Source organism: Momordica charantia (assembly GCF_013281855.1).
Source record: "Momordica charantia cultivar OHB3-1 chromosome 7 unlocalized genomic scaffold, Mcharantia_2.0 BLBB01000007.1, whole genome shotgun sequence".
Taxonomy (NCBI): Eukaryota; Viridiplantae; Streptophyta; class Magnoliopsida; order Cucurbitales; family Cucurbitaceae; genus Momordica; species Momordica charantia.
The window spans coordinates 15357606-15381187 of NW_028275165.1; the positions used below are offsets into that span (position 1 = coordinate 15357606).

Here is a 23582-nt window from a genome sequence, read left to right on the forward strand (position 1 = left end):
AATCTTAATCCCTTTATGATTTACATAAGTTGAATCCTATTCCTTTTAGGATTTACATAAGTTGAATCCTAATGCACTCAGGAGATCTAGACGGAATGAGCCTCATGCTGCATTCAAAGTCGAGACCAAGTCAACTTGGATCGGGCTGTGCGGGGGTCTGGGCGAATCAGTGAAGTTCTTGGCCATTGGGTCGAGAACACCTCGACGCCGATGAGGTCTCGGCGCTGAGGTCTGGTCAGCGCCGAGCAATGCACGGTGCCGACCTTGGGTTGGCTATGGCTGGCTCGGATTGCTGGGCCCCGACCCACTTAACTCTCTTCGGGTCCGCTTCTTCTTCAGCTCAATTTCCTCTTTTCGGTTGTTTAGTCCGATCTCTATTTTATTCCTATAACACTTATCATATATTTTCCTTCATTACTTACTACTTTTACAAGCATCCAAAATTAAAAAATCAACTAGACGATAACTCAACTAGTTAAAACATCATAGATTTGTTTCATAGATAAACGAATTCCCACCCGTCATTGATCTAAAAAAATTTAGAAGCAACTATCAAAAGTTGTGTCTAAATTGGTAATTTTACCATTAAAAAGTTCCAACTCTTTCATTCATGCAGATATCGACATTCGACATGTCGACTGATCTAAACCGACATAATGCCCCGGTAAATGACGCACACGATTCACAAAGTCTAAACATTTCATAACGCCAAAAAAAAAAAAAAAAAAAATCCAAATCGTGTCTTCCTCTTCTTTCTCAAATTAATTTTCTCCATTTCTATACGGAAAAAATAAATTTCGTTTTCGCCTCCACCAACTTGCAGTCTCAGATCTGCGAAATTCAGTTTCTTCGGTTTCTCCTTCTGATTTCTTCTTCAGCTCTAGCGTAATTCTTGGTGAATTCTTTCTCATTTTGATCATTCTTGGCGCTTTACGGCGTTCGTATACCGGAATTTTGGAGCCATTTCGGGTTTCTGGGATTCTGGTGTCTGAATGATGTGGAGCTCAATAGCTAATTTGAAGGAGAATTTGAATAAGATAGCCCTTGACGTGCACCATGACGACGACGAAGGGGAGTTCCCGATCTATGGTTCATCGGCATACAATGGGGGAGATGGTGATGTTTCCGTATCTGATCGAAGGAACTCGCATAGCTTCGCTCATTCGAATTCGGTGGCGAGGTCTCCGATTGCGAATGGGATTGATGATACTCGTCACGCTGAGGTGCCTAATTCTTTATGGACTTGGTTTATTGTTATTGATGAATTGTGGGAAGGTGCTGCATTTTGCTTTTTAGGGGTTTATGGGAGCGTTATTGTGAATCAGCTTAGTATAGTTTGTTGTAGAATTTCTAAGGGATTATATGTTAATTGAGTTTCAGTTTCAGGTTTCTGAGAGAGCTGAATAGTGGGCTTGGCTTGAGGGAGTGCTTGATTACAAATTACGACCGCCATTTTTAGCTAATTATTAACTAGTGAAGTAGTGATTGCATTTGATTTTTTTCATTTTTCATTTTAAGTAAGGTCTAAGGTTTAAAGCTTAAGGCATGGTGCACGGCATTTCTTTCGTACGATCCCTCTTTTACCATGATATATTGCTTCTGGTTCTGATTTCAATAAATGAAAGGAGTAATATGTTGGTTTTGAAAATAGCAACGCATTTTGGATAAGCTGGTGCTTTAGACCATTGTTGCTTACATGGTTAGTCATGGTGCTTATATATATATAAATCAAGATACTAACTTTTCATTGAAGAAATGAAAAGGAGCAAGAAATCTTGAAAGATACGAACTCTCGAAGAGTGAAAGGTAATGCAAGAAAAGAAAAAAAAGAAAAGAAAGAGAAACACAAAATACAAATAAGGATGCAAGATTAGGGGAATAATTTGAAAAGGAATCAATAAGAGAACACCGATGAGAAACCTTGAACTTAGCAAAATTAAGGCATTCAATCATAGATCTATGTTTTCCTTCGAAAATCCTCAAGTTTCTCTCAAACCATAACTCCGAATGATAACTTTTCACAGCATTAATCCACAAAACCCGAACCATGGAGGATGAATGAAGAAGCCCACAAAGAGTCAGAACCATGAATATTCTCCACTAAGAAGGGTTCCCCTTTCTTCATGGTGCTCTCTTTGATATGGATAAAGCATATAATGTCGTCATTTTTTGTATTTCTCATTTTTCTCAATGAAAAGTTTGATTTCTCAGGGGCTTTTGAAAGTTAAGGTTATTGCATACTTGGAATCATTAATCTTGGAAAGAAGAACAGCTTCAATTGTTTTCAAGGGGTCATCCTGGAAACAAATTTAAAGAAAAAGAGATACAACTTCTAAAAGATAATTATACGAAACTTTTCTTTTTCAAAATTTTGTTCTAAAAAGTAATTGTTTACAAACAACACTTAGTAATTTGTTCATTAGGGCTTTCCATAATGTGTCACATGGGATACCCCGGCTGGCAAGGGCTTGGGATCTCTTAGTCATACTGATTTAGAAGTCTCAAGTTTGAACCTTCCGCTGAGCTTAATACAAAAAATCCTTGATGTCTCCTGGGTCCGGACCTTGGGACGGGCGCCGGTGCCCCTGGGTATAGAAGAGCAAAACTCTAACTCCGAGTTATCAAAAAAAAAAAAAAACAAAGAAAGAAAGAAAGAAAGAAAAAAGAAAACATGTCACACACTTTAGGTTTATTTTGTCAAAGTGTTATGTTATGATACTTGAAAATCTTGAATTGAACAATAATTTCCAATATGTGAAGCGTTAGTATTATTATTTCAATTGTGTTTATTATACACTGACTGGAATTTTTATATTGTGGCCTGGAAGTGGTGTACGCATTTATGGTTTCAATGTTTATTTTCTTGCATCCTAAGAGCTCTAGCTCCATCAAGAAAAAAAAGGGAAAAATTTTAGGAGCTCTTGAAACTTATAGTGAGCTGCTAGTCTTTTATTTCAGTTCCACTAGCTGGTAATGCACCTTATAATTATGCCAATTGTATGTGGGAGGGACGTCTCTGGTTTGTATTTTTTCATTGCTTGTGTTGGAACTCGTAGAATACTCAGGTTCATCATTTTGCTACTGTGAGCCGTTATTTTTTACTTGCCTATATCTTCATGCTTTGTTTTCCTCGAGTTTCCTTTGAATCCTTTAGCTTTAAATCTTCTTTTTTGATAGACTTTAAATCATGTATGGTGCTTTCAATTATTGTGCCTCTTGTAGGTTGAACAATACAAAGCAGAAATTAAGAGGCTTCAGGAATCTGAGAGGGATATTAAATCATTATCAATGAATTATGCAGCTTTGTTAAAGGAAAAAGAGGTACTTCAATTTCTCTTTGGATTTTACTTCAATTATAGTTATATTTCCTTGCTTTACAGAGCCATCTCCAATGAATTTCCAGGTATTGTGTTTGTAGTAATAGTTACTAGATGCTGTAAATGATTTTCTTAGCTTGCATTTTGCTAAGGGCAACTACGCAAAATTAACCTTGGACATACACAGACACACATGCACAACACATTTTTACACATATTTATCAGTGTTGAGGTAATATATTAAGTACCATTGGATGTTTATTGTCATTTCCTGTTTCATATCCATTTGGCAGGAACTAATCTTACGACTGAACAAGGAAAATGGCTCACTAAAACAAGGTTTGGATGCCACAAATGCAGCAACAAATTCATCTAGAGATGAAAGTTCCAGATCATTAGCAAATGGAATTAATGAAGTGAAGGTACTTATTGCAATGCAATGCAGATAGAAAATTATAAGCTTGATAGGTTACTATATGTGAGTGCCAGCGGGTAATTGGTTTTGTGGTTGTGTGTGTGTCAGAATTGTGACATTTTTGTCAATGGCATTAAAATGTTATTCCAGTCCCTGATTTTTCTTCAATGCCTCTCATTGCATGAAAAGATGTTAAATGATATTTGAGGATGTTAAAATTATGTTAAATTTCATCTCCTCAATGATATTGTTTCTTATAAAAAACCAAAAAGAAAAAAAAGAAAAGAAGAGGATTTGCCTGGTATTGCTCTTTGGTCAAGCAACGAGAATTTGAGGCAAAAATCAACAAGCCTTTGTCTCTGAAAGATAGATCATGGATCCTATCTTGAGCTGGTGCTTGAATTCAGAACAAAGAAGCAGAATGGGTAAGTTTTCAAGCTTGATCTGGAGAAGGTTTATGGCATGGTAGACTGAGAGTTCTTTCTTGAAACCCTCCATAAGAAAGGTTTTGGCCCAAAAGGGATAGTGTGGATTCAAGGGTGCATTACAAACACTGCCTTTTCTATTTTCATTAACGGGAGGCCTAGATGCATCATCAAAGCCTCTAGGGGGTCTTGTCTCCCCCTATTGGCTCATTTTGTTTGTTTGTGTTATTGGTTGATGTGTTGTAGCTTGTTGGAAAAAGGTATGAGAGAACGGTTTGAATTGATAACATCCGCCTAAACCACCACCAATTTGCAGACAAAACCCTCCTTTTCTTGGCTAATGATTACGATAAACTAAGCAACCTAAGGGAGATGGTCAAGATATTTGAAGCCCTATCTGGTATCTGGATCAATTTGTCTAAATCTCTCTTGGCTGGTCTTAATGTGAATGATGAGGCCTTGCTTCTTTGTGGGGTTGTGAGGTTGGATCCTGTCCTCTTTCTTATCAGGGAATGCCATTGGGCTGGAGAGTAAATGATTTGCAGTTTTGGGAGCATTGATATTAAGGTTGCTAGAAAATTAGCAAATCTGGAAGAACTTAACCCTCTCAAGTGGTGGAAGGTTGACTTTTGCGATCATGGTTCTTTCAAACATCCTCCTTTAACTACACAACCATCTTCAAATGTCCTACCAAGAAGCTGGATATAATGCTTGGCAACTACTTTTGGAGAGGCAGCAAGGAGGAGGAAGCCGCTAGCCTTATCAATTGGAAGAATACCTCTTTGCTGTTTTCTAAGGGTGGGGTTGGTATTTAGGGTCTCTCTGCAAAGAATTCAGCTATCTTAGCTAAGTAGTGATGAACCTTACTACACAACCATGTTTTTTCTTATTAAAAAAAAAAGTCTTCATGATGGTTGGGCTGTGTTCTTTCCTTTTCTGCCTATTTTTCTAGTTTTATTTCTCTGAATGAGAGGTGATTTTTTCATCATTAAAAAAAAGGGAAAGCAAAGAAAATTGGGATGATTATCTGGTCTCCAACAGATTATTTTTGGATAAGAATGGAAGTTCTGTGGAAAAAAAAAAGAGAAGGCACAGAGAATGGGTAGATATGGTCTCCTATAAATTTTCAATATTATAGTTTTTAGTACAGCAAAGTGCACTAATGCCCTAGTTCCCATTAGACTCTACAATTAAGCGTGTTTGGGTAATAGTAATAGTAATTGCAATACAATAGTAATTGCAATACAAAGTTGGGTGACCACTTGGAAAATCCTCGTAAAAAAAAATAGAGTTTTAGTATTTCAGTCTTTTAGATATGTGAGCTGATATAGAAAACATAAAAATGTATTAGCTTTCCTCAAACAAGCTGTTAAATATTATTCTTTAATCAGTACAGTCATCATAGCCATTGGAAGATTCAAAAGATATTTTGCATGCAGAAAGTTCTAGATGGTTTTTGTGGGAATAAGGAACGGACTTTACATTTGGATACATCTGAGTTTTGGAATATTTTATATAATTTGGAGTCATGATTGCAAGGTAAAGATATATATATTTTTTTTCTCGTGTTGTTATTTTATACTATATTTCTTTTTCTTCTAAAAAGGTTATCATGATGTCATGGCCAAGTATCATGTCCTTATAATTTTTTTGGATATATTTTTGCTTTTTCTGTGTTATCTATATTTAGATAATTTTGCAGGGAAGCAATGATCAATCACCTACCTGGCTGCTTAGAGGGAAGAACCGACGTAATGTTATTGTGGCTAAGCAGGATGGAATTACCAATGGAGCTTCACACATTGGTCAACCTGATTATCAGAGTAAGATGGTACCAGAACATTCAAATTCACCGTCACAGGTAAAGGATATGGTAATATAACTCTTTTACCTCCTGTTGCAGAGAGCATTTATACCAATTTATGCAGAGAATATTTAATAAATTAACAGCCTTATGTATATTTTGGATTTTTAATCATTATATAATAATCTTAAATTAACGGTCATGAGCTGGCCTTTGGTCAAGAAAGGGGGCAAGCTATATGCTTTTGATGTAATAGAATTAATTTTATCAGTCACATGATATTAACAAATTTTCATAATCCGAATGTTGCGAAGTTAAAAAGACTTGAAGAAATCTTGCAAAACTTTAGCAATCATAATCTTGCAATTATCACAATGTACTTGAATATACATATTATCTGAGATAGGCCATGATTCTATTTCCTTTCAACATTATTACCAATAAGAAAAAGCTCGGGAACTTTGGTTATAGGGGAGCAAAGCTTCGACTCCCAGTTATAAAAAAAAAAAACCTGGGAAATTGATTAGAATTAAATTATGATTTTAAATTTTTTGGTAATTAAAATTTTTTTACGGGGAATTGTGATGGGTGGCAAATAGTTTTACCGTATTTACAAATATAGCATAAGGAATAAAATTTTTCAAATATGAAAATTTGTAGGGTGAGTGTCTATATCTAATGAAGTAATATGTCAAATAATAATATTAGTGACTAGACATCACTAATAGACCTTGATAGTGATAGACACTAATAGACGTGCGGGAGATAATAATGGATAAGTAAAAGGCTCGGAGGAAATGATTTTAAATTATGATGGCCATTTATCTATGATTTAATATCCTTTGAGCTTTCTTGGTTACCAAATATGGTAGGGCTACGTGGTTGTTCCATGGGGTTAATTGAGGTGCGCACAAGTTGGCCGGAACACTAGCGTATATCTAAGAAAGAAAAAAACTTCTTTGATTGTGATAGAAACTACATGTTGGTTTCCATACTAGGCCCTAACCTAACAAAACAAGAAAGACCTCCAATCCCAAAGGCCTAGCAAATTATTTTTTTTTTGTTTGAACAAGATACGAACTTCTCATTGAAATAATGAAAAGGTACAAAATTATTCAAAGATTCAAACTATGAAAGAGTGAAGATATAATTGAAACATAAAATTAAAAAATCTGAAAAGATGCCACAAAAACTCACCATTTAGAATAAATAATTATATAATTCTTCTAGAAGCTCAAATAGAGGCATTAAACATGACTAAGGTTCAGATCTCCTCCTAAGATATTTCCATTTCCATAAAGATTCTATGTTTCTCTCAATCCAGATACTCCAAAAAACATGAAAAAGACTAGCGCTCCAAGGAATGCTGCCCTTATACAGGAGAATGAAACAGAACCTTAGAATAATCCCTATTATAGACCAAACAAACCCCAAAGGTCTCCCAAAAAAAACATTCTCTTGTCAAGTGAACGAAGTGGCAACTCCAAAGGATATTGCCTAAATCCTTTGACGCCTTCCTACGAAGAATTCACCACTGTGGTCCCAACAAGAGGGAGGAATGCCTTTGAATCTGGTGCATAGTGTTAACACCCAATGCAAGACCTACATCCTTACTACCTGATCGAAAATGGGCATCATCTAGCAAAGAGATTAAGGCATAAGCATTTGAGGTATTCCTATTGAATAGAGGGTGACGTAATACAAAGTTGAATGAAGAGGAATTATCCAAGGAGAGTGGCAGAAGATACGGAAAGGCACGTAATACAAAGTTGAATGAGGAGGAGTTATCAAAGTAGAGAATGGTAGAAGACACAGAGCACAACCTCAAAGAAGAAAGGTGATAAATTTGGGGGAACACAAGACGAAAGGGTCTATCATCCAACTAAAAATCCTCCTAAAAATTAGTATACCTCCAAATCCCATGGTGGCCACCTACCTAGGATTTAATATCGTATGTGTTTCCTCGACAACTAAATATATTAGGGTCAGAAAGTTGTTCCGTGAAATTAGTCGAGATGCGTGTAAGCTGGTTCGGACATTCAAGTATACCAGCCATCCTCAAACGAAACATTTAATGAATTTAGAAAAGGAGGGGAAACACAAAGAAATCACTTTCCAAGAATTTATGGATGTGCCTTTAGACCCTCAACCTTCAACTTGAGACCCGTCTTAGAGGATGAGGACCGTACTAACTCATAATGACTATGCCCCAGAGGCTAGAAGGTTTGGCTCCCATGGGAATTGCCATAAGGCCCATAACCATTTGGTTGGTCTTATTGAAAAATCTCGAGTTCCTTTGTCCAACCCTCATAATTAATGAGATCACACTAAGTACTGACTGGAGAAGAGTTAATGTCCCTCTGGCCTCCCCCTTAGGGAAGAAAGTCATTTCCCAAAAGAAAGGATTTTCTAGTAGACTAGTCTTTTTTTAAAAAAAAATAAGAAACAAACTTTTCATTGATATATGAAAAGGAATATAAAATTTTCAAAGATACGAGCTCCAAAGGAGTGAAAGAGACAAAAAAGTAAAACAGTAAAGTAAAATACAGCCATAAGCCAAAATAAAAACGAGTGAATTACAAAGGCGCAATAAAAGCTTCCCAATTAGCGAGATCATGCTAGGAGAGTAGTTTGCAAAGATATTGGAAAGAGCACACCATTGAGAAGCTTTAAATTTGGCCATGCTGGAACATTCCATCGGATGCCTTTTGTGTCCAAAAATTCGCTGATTTCGCTCAAACCATAATTCCGAAATGAGGGCTTTTGAGCCATTAACCCAGAGAAGACTTGCTTTAGGATGCATGCGGGAGCCAAACATCAAGTGAAAAATCAATTTTGAGTAGTCCTTATCTAAAACCCAAGAGAGATTAAATAAACGCAGCAGTACAACCCAACAACCAGCTGCAAAAGGGCACAAAAAGAATGTGTGCATCTGATTTTCTTCAGCGCTCTCACTGAGAGCACAAAAGGAAGGCTGGAGAGCCAACGTGGGCATCTTTTTTCTGGAGCACCTTGGCTCTATTCACCTTACCATATAGCAGTACCCATATAAGCACGTTAACCCTTTCGGAACAGCAAGAGTTCCATAAATTAGAGTAAAAATCAGAGGGTAATTCAATAGAAAGAACTTTCGGTTTACAAAGGGAGCTGATAAAAAATACCCTAGCAGCATCTAGACTCCAAAAAATTTGGTCTTCATCAGCATGTAAAGAAATAGAGTTCAAAATTGATAACAAATCAACATATTCAGCTATTTCATCATCTTTTAAGTAATCTTTTAAACTCCAACCTCGAAGAAGATGAGGAAACATCCCAAACATCATGCACCAGATGAAAGAGTTTGAGGACACCCGAATAAGGAAGGAAACCTATCCTACAGATGATGCCAGTAGATACGTCTCCCATTCTTAACCTTGAAGGATGATAAATGCTTCACTAGATTTCATTGCTTTTGGATGTTGTACCATGTACTGCAACACCCTCCACTCCTTTTTTCCAAAGTGCTCCACCCAAAACCTTCAGTCCCATAAATGCTTGCAATTACAGAGCACCATAAAGCATTGATTTCCACAGTACACTGTTATCAAACTCCAACAAAATTAGGTTGTAAGAATATCAACTACCACCCAAGAGAGGAAAGAGGAAAGAGGGTCTCCTTGCTTAAGACCTCTAGTAGCTGCAACTCTATCTCTAGGCTTCCTATTAACAAGAAAAGGGTACCTCATTGTCCTAATATAATCCATGTACAAGATCTCCACTTCCACTTGAAACCCTTCTTTTCAAGAACATTATCCAAGAAATGCCAGTCCACGTGGTCCTATTAGAATGAATGTTAGGAATATGACTGATATAAGCCTCCAATTAATTTAACATATGCTAGGAGAGGCGCACGAGTGAAGGATACAGGATTGAGAGTGAATTAGTTAGTTACGGAGTAGAGGAATATTTTGTTATTGTATGGGAGGACTAGTTAGCCCCATTCGGTTATGCTTAGTATGGTCGTCCGTGGAGATTATGATAGGTCTTGTGTATTTTGGACCAGACCTCTCAAATTGTCTTTATGTGTTTCTGCGTTTTCCTCTTTCATATAATAGCATACCCTTGTAATACTTTCTCCCAATTGTTTTGCCAGAATACCATTAAGATATTAGGAGTATATTAGCCATTAGTTAGGTATTTTGTTGTGGGGTTTGTTAGTTATAAATCAAGTGGGTTTGAGGAAAGGCGTATATTGGGATTAATCTTGGAAGAAAATTGAGCCTCTTAAACGTTTAGGACCTTTGTAATTTTTATTTTTGGTAATATCAATAGCATTGTTCTGTTGATACTCCGCCCGGTTTGTGGTTACTGCTAGTGCCATTTTATCATAATAATAGCATATTCCAAATGTTTTTTCTTGTATATAAAAAAATAATCACTTGTTTGAATAGAACATTTAGTTTTATTTGTTAATGATGAATGAACTTGACAAACAGATGTATGAATGCCTTCTAGGAGCTTGGAGATTCGCAAGAAGGGAATGTTGGATCACCCAAAGATGTGCAAGCTACTCTTGAGATGAAACAATTGAGGATGGAGCTTCAACGAGAACGGGAACAGTTGGCAGATATGCAACTAAGATTACAAGGTTAGATTCTGCTCCTTAAAGATTCAAAGGCCTGCCTTTACTATTTTTGATATATACTACATGTTTATTGCGAATTCTTCTACCTTCATTGACTCTCTACTGCTCTTACTAGATATTGATCTGATTCTCTCTCTCTCTCTCTCTCTCTCTAACACACAGAGGAGCAAAAATTGAACAAAAAATTTCAGGAAGAGATGAATTCTCTGCAGATGAACAAGGACAAAGTAAGTATGAATTTTAGTCTCACTTGCAGTTGAAGTTTCAAACCGAATGTATACCTTATGTGTAATTTGTTCGCTTTTAATTTCATGTTCTGTGCAAGTGTCTTTGAGTTTATTAGCTTTGTCTTTCCTGTGGAAATTGTTATTTCCTCTCTGGTAAGGATTCGCAAGTCCCATGCATTCCCACATATCAAAGAGAATTACGATGTTATTTCCTTGTTCTTCCTGTGGCAAGCTCATAGAAGGTTCCTATCATCCTCTTATGGATCAGGTACCAAAGGGATGTAACTTTGTTGGACACAAGTCAAGCTGCTGGCTATATTTACAGGAGAATAAGAACTGTCGTGAACTGATAAACAGCTTCAAATGCATATTTGTTATTTTTTAGACACTATGAATGTACTAGGAATCTAAGGCTGTCTTCTGTGTGTTTTTATGACGTATTTCTTCTATAAATGTGCTGTTAGAAGTTAGAGCATAACTGTGCCTAGCCGAATATCTAGCATCACTGATTTATGATTTGCACAACTCACCCCAAGTCAACTGTTGAAATTGGGATGTGTCTTGCCGGCTATTCTAGGTTTAGAGGATGAATTGGAGCAGGCTGTGTCATGATTGCAGAGCTGATATATGTTACTTTCAGACCATTTCTTACTGGAGGTCACCTCATTCTTTTGATAATGTCTCTTGAAGATATAAATGCAGAATTTGTTTGTTAGTACGGTACTGTACCCGTCATACCTTTTTTAATGCTTGTTAACATTATACCTTTTCTTAAGCAGGCATCTTTTGAGATGAGCAGCATTCTAAGAGAATTGAATGAGAAGAAATTAGAAGTAAAGGAATTGCAAGTTGACTTGAATAGAAGAGAGAGTACAAAGTCTGATGATGATGTGGAGGGGTTGAAGAGAATAATTGCAAAATTGGAGAAAGAAAAAAGTACTCTGGAGGTCAGTGAATCATTTTTAGTTTTTGGTTGGGATAAGTGAGAAGCGCGTTTTTTATTTGTTCAAATTTCTATGTTCTCATTCTCTAATATTGGCTTCTTCCTTTCCTATCCAAAAAAATATTGGCTTCTTCCTATATCTTGTGAATAGATGGAAAAAAATGAACTTGAAGATGTTTTGGAGAAGAGCCGAAAATCTTCAAGTGTTGAAACTCCATCAAGTTCTTTGGAAATGATGAATAGACACCTAGGTAGTTCCAGTGAGGTAATTCTGATACAGATAATCTAATACGGTATTTCTTATGCTTACCAGCTATTCAGATTGTTTGATTATAATCACTGCAAATGTGGTTGCTTGTATGCTATTTATGTGCTGGATTTTCTTGCATATACTGGTTAATACATTGATAATGGTGTTGATCTTTTGTAGGTTGATTTTCTTTTGTCAAAATTTTCAGGATTACTCTTCTTATTATTTTCTTTTTCTTTTTTTAAGTAGAAATTAGGTTCATCTGGAATTTCCCCAGGAAAAGAAGATATGGATCTATCATTGCAAAAATTGAAGAAAGATATGAAGGAAATACAGCAAGAGAGGGATAAAGCACGGCACGAATTATCACGACTCAAGCAGCATTTATTGGAAAAGGTTCCTGTCTCAACTAGTTTTGTGGGCTAAATATTTCACTACAGTCCAATAACCTCTGGAGTCGTACATTATGTGCTATGTTATCTGAAGTGCATGTTCATCAAGCTTATGATAACTAAATTATGACTTGTTCTCTTTACTATTGATACCTTACTGTCATTAAGGTGGGTAACAGTATTCAAGTTTGCATTTCTTTTCCTAATTGAATCTGGTATATGATTAGGACTTTGGCCTCTTAAATGCATGAATTGAATTATTCTTATCCAGTTCGTTTAAGATGTGGATACTTTGGGATCTGGTTGAGGTCAGTGAATAGAACCACAAACTCTCAATTTTTTATTCTTTTTTAGTGTAGAAACTGTTATCCTTGTTGAGATTCAAATCTTCTTTTGGAAGAACAAGCTGCCCTTGATCAATTATGACTGCTATAGTTCCCCTAATGGAGGACCCAATCCTTGAATTTAATGATCGTATAGATGCATTGAGTTTTTATTATTGTAAATTATACCTCATACCATTATACAGGTTAGCATATGTGATGTATCAAGGTCCTTTATTGGTACTTGTTTACTATTTATATTCATGCAGACTGATGTTTCTTAGCTGCTCTTTGCAAATCAGTTATCATTGTTGATGCTACAATCTTTCTGCTTATATTCTTGTTGCAATGGTTATTGCAAAACTTCAGATCGGCTGTGTGTTAGCAATTAATAGAAACAACCATTAGAACTTGCTGTAGCTGAGTGGATTTTTATTTCTGGAATTCTGTCAAGGAATCTGAGGAATCAGAAAAGATGGATGAAGATAGCAGAGTAATTGAAGAACTTGGGCAAAATAATGAATATCAAAGGGCCCAGATATTGCATTTAGAGAAATCATTGAATCAGGCCATTACAACTCAGAAGGAGGTTGAGATATCCAGTAACAATGAACTTCAGAAATCTAAGGAAATTATTGATGACCTTAACAGAAAACTTGCAAACTATATGAGTATTATAGATTCCAAGAACGTTGAACTATTGAATCTTCAAACTGCACTCGGTCAGTACTATGCAGAAATTGAAGCCAAGGTGAAGAAAAATTTAATTTAATTTAATTTTGTAATAACTTATAGTTATGTTCCAAGGATGTCATAGCATGCCATTATTCGATTGTGCTATAATTTTGATCTTACTTAAGGTATGTTTTTGTTTATAATTTTAATCTTACTACGAATTTTAGGAACACTTGGAGAGTGATTTGGTTCGGGAAAGAGAAGAAGAAGCTAAATTGTCTCGAATGCTAAAGGTATGCTGTTCTCACTCTTTCGATTATGCGTACTGTCATGAATAACATGTCTTGGATTTTTAAGTGGGCTATCTTTCTGTTTTTTTGTTTGTATGTACATTATAGGAATCAAACAATTTGGGTCGGGATGAAGTGTTTGTCCCTGTAGAGATCTTTAATCTCTATCTTAGCTCCATTTCCTGTTTTTCGAGAGTCCCCTCCTTTGGTCTTTATTTTTAATTCAAATTGTAAATTAATTCAATGTTAATATATAAAAAGTATATATTATTGAGCCAAAAATTGGAAACTTAATTTTTTTTATTACTAATTAGTTTATATAGTTAAATTAATAAAAATATTTACTATGTATAAATGAAAATAGTTAATAAATATGTGTGTGTGTATATATATATATGATAATAATTGGTGCTGGGTGTCACAACCATACTAGTAGAGAGTAGGTTGTGACGCCCACGTAGTGTGCAAGTGTCAGCGACAAGCATATGTCGCCCATCGGGCCATGTCAAGGGCCGAGAGTGAAGTGCCGTGATGCGACCAAGGAGGATGGTGTATCACCTATCACACCATATGGATGTGCTCAAGAATGCCTAGAGAAGGCATATGCAGAATACAAAGCGAAGGCGACGTCAGTGGTGTCGGTGACAAGCTCAACGGGGCCAGTTGGGGCCCCGGGCCACGACCCTAGAAGTTGGGGTTCCGTCGAGAGTTAGGACGAGCGGCTTTAAAGTTAGATGCATATTAGTGAGATATGTAAGCACGCCAAGTTTCGTGTCAATCGGAGTTCAAGCGTGCACTCTACGTTGGCGAGTGACTCCTCGCCACTTTCGATGTTCATGCCTGCCAAGTCAAGTTTGCCTTAGAATGTACCTTAAGGGGGAGGCATGGTGTTGGCTCTCCACCACCCCTGGGCCATGTCAGGGCCTAAGTGAGCCACCCCATGGCACATGCGTGTGTCATGGCGAGGGCGAGCGTCTACAAGACGAGTGTCTTGAGCGACTTCCGTCGAGGATAGAAAACTCGAGGACAGTGTCGGGCGGCACGGGTGTGCCGGCATTGCGCCTCGGTCCATGTGTCGGAGGTTGCACCACGGGGGTCCCTATGCGGTACGGTATGCTCGAACGACACGGCACGAACGCAAGAGTCGTCGTACCACGATAGTGTCTGGATGGCTGGATGTCCGGAAGGTCCCGATCATTAAGACAAGCACATGGGTCGGTTCTCGGTATGCGTGCCCAAGTGAGCAGCGAAACCCGATGACATCTCGACGCTCGGGGTGACATCCTAAAGTATCGGTGGGCACCCGGTAAGTGAGAAAAAGCTAGTCTTGGCCCGGTAAGCGGCAAGACTCATCCCGGTTGCCAAGTTTAGTCATTCCTTGTCCGGAAGTCGGCAGGAATCATCCCGGCAGTACCCGGTAAGGCCGTTTAGCCCGTTATTGACTAGTTTCTCGGCAGGAATGGTCTTAGAGACGTCCGGTGGGTCCGATAAGCTAGTTTTGACATAGTTAAGCGGTAGGAATGTCCCGGTTGTACCCGGTTGGCGTTTTAAGCTCGTTCTGACCCCGTTATTGGTCAGAACTCATCCCGGTAAGGTCCTGGCTCATCGTAGGAGCGGGACGGTCGAGTGACCGAGAACCAAGATGGTTGAAAACAAGTTGCGACGTCGCGTTCAGAAGACCTTGGCCTAGAATAGAGGCAAGGTAGAGCCGCACTTGGCCTAGTGTAGAGGCAAGCCGGCTAGAGTCGCGTTAGAGTTTAAATGCACGTACGGGCGACGTGCATTGCAGAGTCAAGTGAGAATTCTGCTGCAAGTGAAGCTCGGTCGAGGAAGAAAGAACCTCGCCTAAGGTCCGACGAAGCCACAAAGGGGTGCGAAAAGTGGATTGGGGCTAGAGTTCCTCGTAAGGCTGGCCATGGTCGAGCTTAGATCATGGCGCTGCGCGGTTGAAAAATGTACGACCGTGACACTGGGCATGTCAAGACATATATTCTCCGTGTTTGTCTTTGACATTAAGTTGGATATAATTTCTTTTCCTGTCTCCTACTTAGTTCCATCTTAAATAGGAGCTTCCAACCCCATGGGGTCCCATCCCATGCAAAATTTTGCCGCCCCTATTTGTGTATTTACGCATGTAGTTGGACATTGTTACTTGTTTCTGTCCCACTTTCATTTGAAGCATTAGAAGAAGGCAAAAAGACGACAGGATGTGAGAAGTCACCCACTCACTAAGACCTAAATTATTAAAAGTTAGTTTGGAGCTTTGATCATAGGGTTGAGTTAAATTTCAGTGTTTTCCCTTCCAAATGGTGGGATATGAAGGGGGATGTCTACTGAAGGTTGCAAAAAATTGTTTGTCAGACACCACAAGATGGAGTAATAAGTGAAAAATTGTTTATGTACATGTTCTCTCTTAGAAATTATGTGAATAGTAGGGAATGGACTGGACTCTTTAGACATGCACATCAGTACATACACGCATGTGGTTGTGGACTTGGTGCCCCTCTCTCTCTATTATATATATTTACTTTAAACTCTTTTACATGTTTTGTCTATTTTTGTTATCCAGTGCTTTCGTCTAACGACTCTAACCTTTATTTATAACCTCATTTTTTTTTTTGGTACCGAGAGTTCTTGCTCTTTTCTAAAAAAATAATTCGTTAATGTTAAAGAAATATATTTCTGTCAGTTGGATAGCTTATGTGATCAGGCACAAACATTCAATATATTCGTATCTTTGTGATATAGTAATCAATAATGTCTTGCCCGTTTGGAATTCAGTCTCTCCTCACTGATGGGATTAGTGAAGAATTATAGATAATTTCACGGATTTAGTGAAGTTATCAGTATCAGTGGTCAACTTATCTTTTTCAGGCTCTTAATGAGCATCTGGACTTTCAGCATTCTCATCTTTCACATTTTGATTTGATATGGTACTTGTGTTTTTTATTTAAAGATTCACATTGCTTACATTGTTTACTGATGAGATCTGGCTACTAAGTAAGTTGTACGAACAATGTTTGTTTCCTTCACCTCTCCTTTTTTGATTCTGTCATTCTTGCTTAATAATACCTTGTGTCATAATCCAGGATGCTAACCAAAGAGAAGATGCATTAAAGAAGGACACGGAAGAAATTTCGGCACAGCTTTCACTTGCTGAGAGGGCTTTGGCAGAATGGAAAAGCAGAGTAAATAAACTCGAGGAAGATAATTCAAAGCTGCGCCGTGCCCTTGACCAGAGTATGACAAGGCTTAATAGGATGTCGGTGGATTCAGATTATCTTGTTGACAGGTAAATCCTCACAATATTTTTTATTTTTTGAATTGGAATTTACACCCTCTCTCATTTTTTCCAAGTCCACTTGTATTGCACACGTTTAGTCTACTACTGAATAACCTTTTCTTAAAAATAAAAAAAAATATATATATAATCTGTTGATGCCTTTTAACCAAGTTCCAAGGGACTGACTCTACTACTATATCATTGACCCACGGAATCTTTGCTTTCCACTTTTTCCTTTTCTAACAAGAAAGAAACCTTTTCATGATATAATGAAAATAAATAAAGGTTCGTCGATACAGATCCCAAAGGTTGGAACCATATAAAGAGTAACAAATCCTTGCTTTCCACTTAACTACACCAAGTTACCATCTATAGAGCAATAAGAAACCCAAGAAAAAACCATAAATTTGTAAAAAAGAAACCCATATCTTCTTGCCAAAGGAACACCTGAATAACTCAGGATCCATGGCTTTGAAATCGTCCAAGCAAAAAGAACATCAAGTTGGTTTTAAGGCCATCACGGGGCATCTAGGCACTAATATATCAACTGTATTGAGGTCATGAAGACAAGCTGTTCGCAAAAATACCTACCTTTTTAGGACCTTTGCATTTCCAAATTGCCAAGGAACAAATCTATTGTTAAGTTCCACGAAGACAAGCTACCAACAATTGTTTGGTTGACTAGCCATTATTTATTTTTTAACAAGAAACGAACTTTTCGTTGATAAATGAAAAGGAACAAAAAATTGTTCAAAGGTACAAACCCCCAAAGGGGTGGAATGAAGGGGATGAAGAAGGGAAAAAAATAAAAATAAAAAAATAAAAAGATACAAACAAACCAAACTTAATAAATGAAGCTTAAACATTACACAAAAAAGCCTCCCAATTAGAACAAATCATGCTAGGAGAATAATTTGCAAAGAGATTGGAGAGAGCACACCATTGTGAGGCTTTGAACTTAGCTATACTGTAGCATTCGAAAGCTGAGCGGCTTTTTCCTTCGAAAGTCCTCTGATTCCGCTCAAACCATAACTCAGATATAAGCGCTTTAAGGCCGTTTACCCAAAGAAGACTTGCTTTAGGCGAAAAGAAAGGACCAAATAGCAACTGAAAAATTGATGAAGATACTGACTTGTCCTTTACCGAAGCTAAATTGAACATATGAAAGAAAAGATCCCAACAAACTGATGCATAAGGACAAAAGAGAAACAAATGCGCTTGGTCTTCGCAAGCGGCAGCACACAAAACACATATAGAAGGTTGGAGGAGCATGTTAGGCCGCTTCTTTTGGAGAGTTTTGGAAGTATTTACTTTCCCATTAAGGAGAATCCATGTTAGAACATTCACCCTTTTTGGGCCGCACGAATTTCACAATCTTGAAACAAAATCCTTAGGCAGAGATGAAGGACCAACTCTAGGCTTACAAAGGGAGCTAACCGAAAAGGATTCAGAAGAGTTTAAACTCCATTTCAACTGATCTTCATCATCACAAAGCTGAATCGGATTTAAACATGACAGCAAAGATAAATATTCTTCCAATTCTTCATCCTTTAGCATTCTCCTAACTTCAATTCTCCAAGAAGAAGAATGTGAGTCCCAAGCATCATGGACTGGTATAGAAGGAGAAGAAGAGATCCGAAATAAGGATGGAAACCTATCCTTTAAGATAGAATCCCCCAGCCATAAATGGTGCCAAAATAGAACTCGTTTGCCATTCTTAACCCTGAAAAAGGTGAAGTTTGCCACCAACGACCACGGTTTTTTAATGCAAAACCATGGACTACGACGACTACCAATTTTTTTCCGAGAAACATTCCAGTTAAAACGGTCAATACCGTAAATGCTTGCCACAACTTGCCTCCAAAGAGCTGAAGTTTCTATACTAAACCGCCAGCCCCATTTGGCTAGCAAAGCATGATTTCTATGCAACAATCTTCCAATACCCAAACCACCTTCTTCCTTGCAACAAGAGACAATATCCCACCTAACCAAGTGTTTCAATGTACTCTTCTGACTATCTCCCCAGAAAAATGATCTCAAACTTTGCTCAATCTGTTTGCTAATGAGAACTGGCATTTGAAATATTGATAAAAAGTACAATGGAATACTGCCGAGAACCGAGAGGCAAAGAGTCAACCTCCCTCCACGAGAAAGCTGGTACTTTTTCCATCTATCGAGCTTCTTCATGATTTTTTCTTTGATGGGATTCCAACAATCAATATTTTTAGGATTTCCACCCAAAGGTAGACCTAAGTAAACAATAGGCAGTGTTTCAAACTTACAATCAAACTTCTTTGCAACCCTAACCACCCTTTGAAGGTGAATATTAATTCCGCACAGTGAAGATTTTTCCCAAATTACTTCAAGGCCCGAAAGCCGTTCAAATGCCTTTATAGTATTGAAAAGGACATCCAACATCTCTTCATTATCCTTACAAAATAGCAATGTATCGTCAGTGAATTGTAAATGAGAAATATGCACCGAATTGCTCCCCACAATGAAACCTTCAAACAAACCTCTATTGTGGATGTTTTCCATTAAGCTGCTTAGAACATCACCGATCAATAAAAACAAAAATGGTGAAAGGGGATCACCTTGATGTAAGCCACGCGAAGCAAGAATTCTTCCACGAGGCCTACCGTTTATGAAGACTGAAAATTTAGCTCCTCGAATGCACCCATTAATCCACTGAATCCATTTATTTCCAAATCTTTTCTTCCTAAGGACTGCAATCAGAAAATCCCAATCCACCTTATCGAAAGCTTTCTCAATGTCTAGCTTTAAAAGCCAACCTCTCTTTTTCTGTAATCTGTAAAAATCCACCGCCTCATTTGCTATCAATATTGGGTCTAGAATTTGTCTACCCTCAATGAAAGCGCTCTGATTAATGGAGATTGTGCTGGATATAACTTTCTTAAGCCGCTCGGTGAGGACTTTAGCCATAATTTGTATGTGGAGGTCGTAAGACTAATGGGCCTAAAGTCTTTAACCTTGTCCCCAACATCCTTCTTAGGAATAAGACAAATGTAAGTATCTTTGATACAAGCATTTATAATACCACTTGTGTAGAATTCTGCAAAAAGTCAAAGCAAAATCCCCTTTCCAATGTTGCCAAAATTTGGCAAAAAACTCAATGGTAAAGCCATCAGGTCCAGGGGCCTTATTTTTGCCAAAAGATTTAATAGCTGACCATATTTCAAGATCATCAAATGGTCTTTCTAACCGGTTACTGTAATGATTCGAGAGGGGTCTCCAGTTGATCCCTTTGGGAGAAAATCTTTGGACAGCCTCTCTCTTATACAAATTTTCAAAAAACCCAATGATTTCTGCTTCAATTTCCCTCTGATTTAGCAGGGATATATTTTCGGAGTTCTTTATCTCAGTAATCTGTGCTTTTCTTCTCCGAGCAGCCAAAAATTTATGAAAAAATTTACTGTTTTCATCCCCATTCTTCAGCCAATGTATCTTACACTTCTGGATCAGATTTTGTTCTTCATTTAAGAATAAATTCAAAAGATCCTTCTTCAATGAAACTCTCGTCTCCTCCTCTGCCAAAGAAACTCCCATGGACTCATCTGTTTCATCAAGTAAAGCAATCTCCGAAATAATCTTCTCTTCTGCTTCTTTCCTCTTCTTTTCATTTTGAATATTCCACTGCTTAAGAACCGTTTTGAGATTTCTAAGTTTTGAAGAAATGACAAAACCTGCCCATCCATAGGAAATGTCGTCCGAGAGCTTAGATTCAATTAATTGAACGCACTCCTTGTCTTCTAACCAACATTATTGTCTCTCCAAATTGAAATCCTGGTTATATCCCCCATTTTATCTACTCTTTTGAAGGACCATGTACTTCATAACCCCTCTTCTCTGCACATCTGATTCTGGTCTTGAAGCAACACCTTCATTTATGTTGTTTCTGTGCAATTCGATCCTGTGGAGTTGTAATACTGATGATTGTTGGGAATTTTGGCAGGCGTATTGTAATCAAATTACTGGTGACGTACTTTCAGAGAAACCATAGCAAAGAGGTATCTTTTTTAATCAACATATTCATAATATAAGCTCCGTGTTTTTATCCCCTGCATTTACCATATCCCCGCATTTACCATGCCTGCGACATGTGGTCACTATAACATAACTTGTTTCATTGTTTGGAGTGAAATTCAAGTTCGACTAGGATCAAAATTAAAAACATAATTGAAGTTTATTACTTTGCTTGTTTCTGTATTATTATAGAAGTAGTTATTAATTAATAATGTGAGCAAAAATATGGATGTCATATTCTACAGGGAAGTGAAAATCTATGGAATGTTCATCTTATAACTTCTGGCGAGTGAAAATACAGAATGGGTTATTTATTTATTTTATTTTTATAAATAAATCCTCCCTTCTTGTTTCCTTCTAAGGTGTCATTAGCTATGTGCTAAAAAAAGATATTTTGAAAAGTTTGATCAAATAGAGGAAAAAAGCATAATGGTACGGTTTTGTTGGAAGCCAAATGCATCAGGGTGGCCAAAAACGTTTTGCACTGTAGAGTCTTAGCATTTTTCTTTAAACGGGGGATTGAAGCAAGGAAAACTTAGCATCTTCCGTAAGGGATCTAGGTGGAGCTCCATTATTAGGATTTCTTTGTTGAAATTTGTGTAGAGTCTTAATGCTTTCAGGAAGGATTTTCCATAAAAGAAGTTGCACATTTTGGGGTATTTATATTTATCCTTCCAAAGCACCATAGCAAAATGCACAATGAGGCTAGGCAAAGACCCCAGTTGGCTTTGCACTCTCATACCTGCTTTTCTTCCCTTTCTAAAATTTTCAATCAGTTATTGTGCTCTGCATATACAGGTTTTGGATCTTATGGTCCGTATGCTTGGATTTTCTGAAGATGACAAGCAGAGGATAGGAGCTGCTCGACAAGGTCCAAGCAAGGGTGTCGTACGTGGAGTTTTGGGCTTCCCTGGACGCCTGGTGGGTGGAATTTTGGGAGGAGGCTCAGCGGAGACGCCGACTAACATGGCCTCTGAAAATCAGGTGCGTCACTTGTAACGAGACAGAAAAGTTGGTAGCTTTGATTCTGTAGATTTATTTGTTTTCCGTTCAATAGGATCATTGTTTTTGGGAAATCCTATTTTGGTCCTGAGTTTTCAAATTTATTCAAAATACATTCTAGTCTCTGAACTTTTGGTTTTTATGGTTTTCTATCATCAATTTGGTCTTTATTGATAGTCTATCATCAATTTTCGTACCATCCAAAACGCGGCCTGTGATTTTAATATATGGTCACATCAATATGTAAGCATGCATATTCCAAGGACCAAGTCAAGTTATCCATCTATTAAACAAATTATGATAGAATGATGGCAAAGATCGCAATAGTTACTTTTTGAAAGTTTAAGGATTAAAATAGAAAATTTTAAAGTTTCAAGGACCAGAATAGAATAAATATTGAACTTAATGGACCATAATATAACTTGAACCTTGCTTCTATTTATATGTGCTTGCTTATATGTGTTTGGGGGCGTAGTGTGCCACTTTATCTTCATCAACAAAGCTAGAAGTCTCTGTTCTAAGCTTGGATTTTCCTTTCAGTCCTTTGCAGATTTATGGGTTGACTTTCTTCTTAAGGAGAATGAAGAAAGAGAGAAGAGAGAAGCAGAGGAAAGCCTCAGGCTTCGGGAAAAGTCGCAACTTAGCAGTCCGAGTGCTTCAAGTCCCAGTCCGCAGTTACTTGATCCCAGAACAAAGCCAACTGCTTCAACATATGATTCTTCAAGAACAGGTTTTCCTTCCCAGCAGCAATCAGCTCACCATACCTTTGGTGGTGATTTTCGTCCTTCAAGACACCATTCTGATTCCGAGTTCTCTACGGTTCCTCTCACATCATCGGAGAACACTTATAGGTTCTAGGTCAAGAACGCCCCCGAAATACTGAGATCTTCTTCATCGAATTTTGTAATTAAAAGAAAACTGCAGAATATTGTTTGTTAATGATGATAAAGCTGTGTAATGTTCATTAATTCTTTTACTCGAGTGGTTAGAGTTCAGTTCACCTGGTAGAATTGTTCGAAGAGATCTAAGTTTCTCGACTTCGCCATATTTCTGATAGCTTAAAAATTCTCAACTTAGATGTTTGCATCTCCCATGGGCAAATAGTGAAATAAACATGATGTTTTGATTCGATTCGATACGATGTTTTTGCTTCTAATCATGATTCGTTGTTGATTGTTTGTAAGTTTCATTGACATTCCTTGTGCAAATCTTGAGTTCCATTTTTCAGAATCGAGCAAACTCTTTCTTTTCTTTTCTTTTATTTATTTATTCTTTTCAGGTTGAAGTGACAAAATTCTGAACTTTAAATTATAACCTACAAACAATGTTCGAAAAAACATATCAGCAGTTGCATTTATACAGTAAATGCCATAGTTTTAGGGACAATTTTACCACTTTCGATTTATATGATATTGTTGCTTCCCGTAAGATAAGAGTTATGTTTTACCACTAAGGTAAGATGACATATCTAAGTGCTTCCCTTAATGAAATAGAAAGATAAGAGTCCTCTTTTGTTTTCGGGTTTAGCACTGTTACAATTTTGACCGCTGAATAACCAATTTAGTATC

The 23582-nt window shown here is 37.4% G+C and overlaps 1 protein-coding gene across 3 annotated transcripts; it reads left to right on the forward strand.

Annotated features, from left to right (window-relative positions):
- Window positions 1–713: 713 nt before the first annotated feature.
- GC4 (golgin Putative 4) lies at window positions 714–23170 on the forward strand. 3 transcript variants are annotated; one of them, XM_022291468.2, is made up of 15 exons: window positions 718–1223; window positions 3223–3321; window positions 3611–3739; window positions 5860–6030; window positions 10456–10588; window positions 10748–10812; window positions 11592–11759; window positions 11907–12020; window positions 12255–12401; window positions 13175–13471; window positions 13623–13688; window positions 16775–16977; window positions 20942–20996; window positions 21811–21996; window positions 22555–23170. In XM_022291468.2, the coding sequence occupies exons 1-15, from the start codon at window positions 993–995 to the stop codon at window positions 22870–22872; spliced, it is 2382 nt and encodes a 793-aa protein (XP_022147160.1). In that variant the 5' UTR covers window positions 718–992; the 3' UTR covers window positions 22873–23170. The 3 variants fall into 3 exon arrangements, 2 of the variants coding, with proteins under 2 accessions (XP_022147160.1, XP_022147161.1); XM_022291469.2 differs by having other exon boundaries at window positions 719–1223; window positions 5860–6018; XR_015792190.1 differs by lacking the exon at window positions 20942–20996 and having other exon boundaries at window positions 714–1223; window positions 22555–22692.
- The last annotated feature ends 412 nt before the right edge of the window (window positions 23171–23582 follow it).

What these genes read in the sequence shown, in the direction of transcription:
- GC4 (XM_022291468.2), top strand. Translation starts at nt 993, where the DNA reads ATGATGTGGAGCTCAATAGCTAATTTGAAGGAGAATTTGAATAAGATA. An exon ending in CTTTGTTAAAGGAAAAAGAG is followed by an intron (nt 3,322 to 3,610) that starts GTACTTCAATTT and finishes TCCATTTGGCAG; the next exon opens with GAACTAATCTTACGACTGAA. An exon ending in AATTGTCTCGAATGCTAAAG is followed by an intron (nt 13,689 to 16,774) that starts GTATGCTGTTCT and finishes GTCATAATCCAG; the next exon opens with GATGCTAACCAAAGAGAAGA.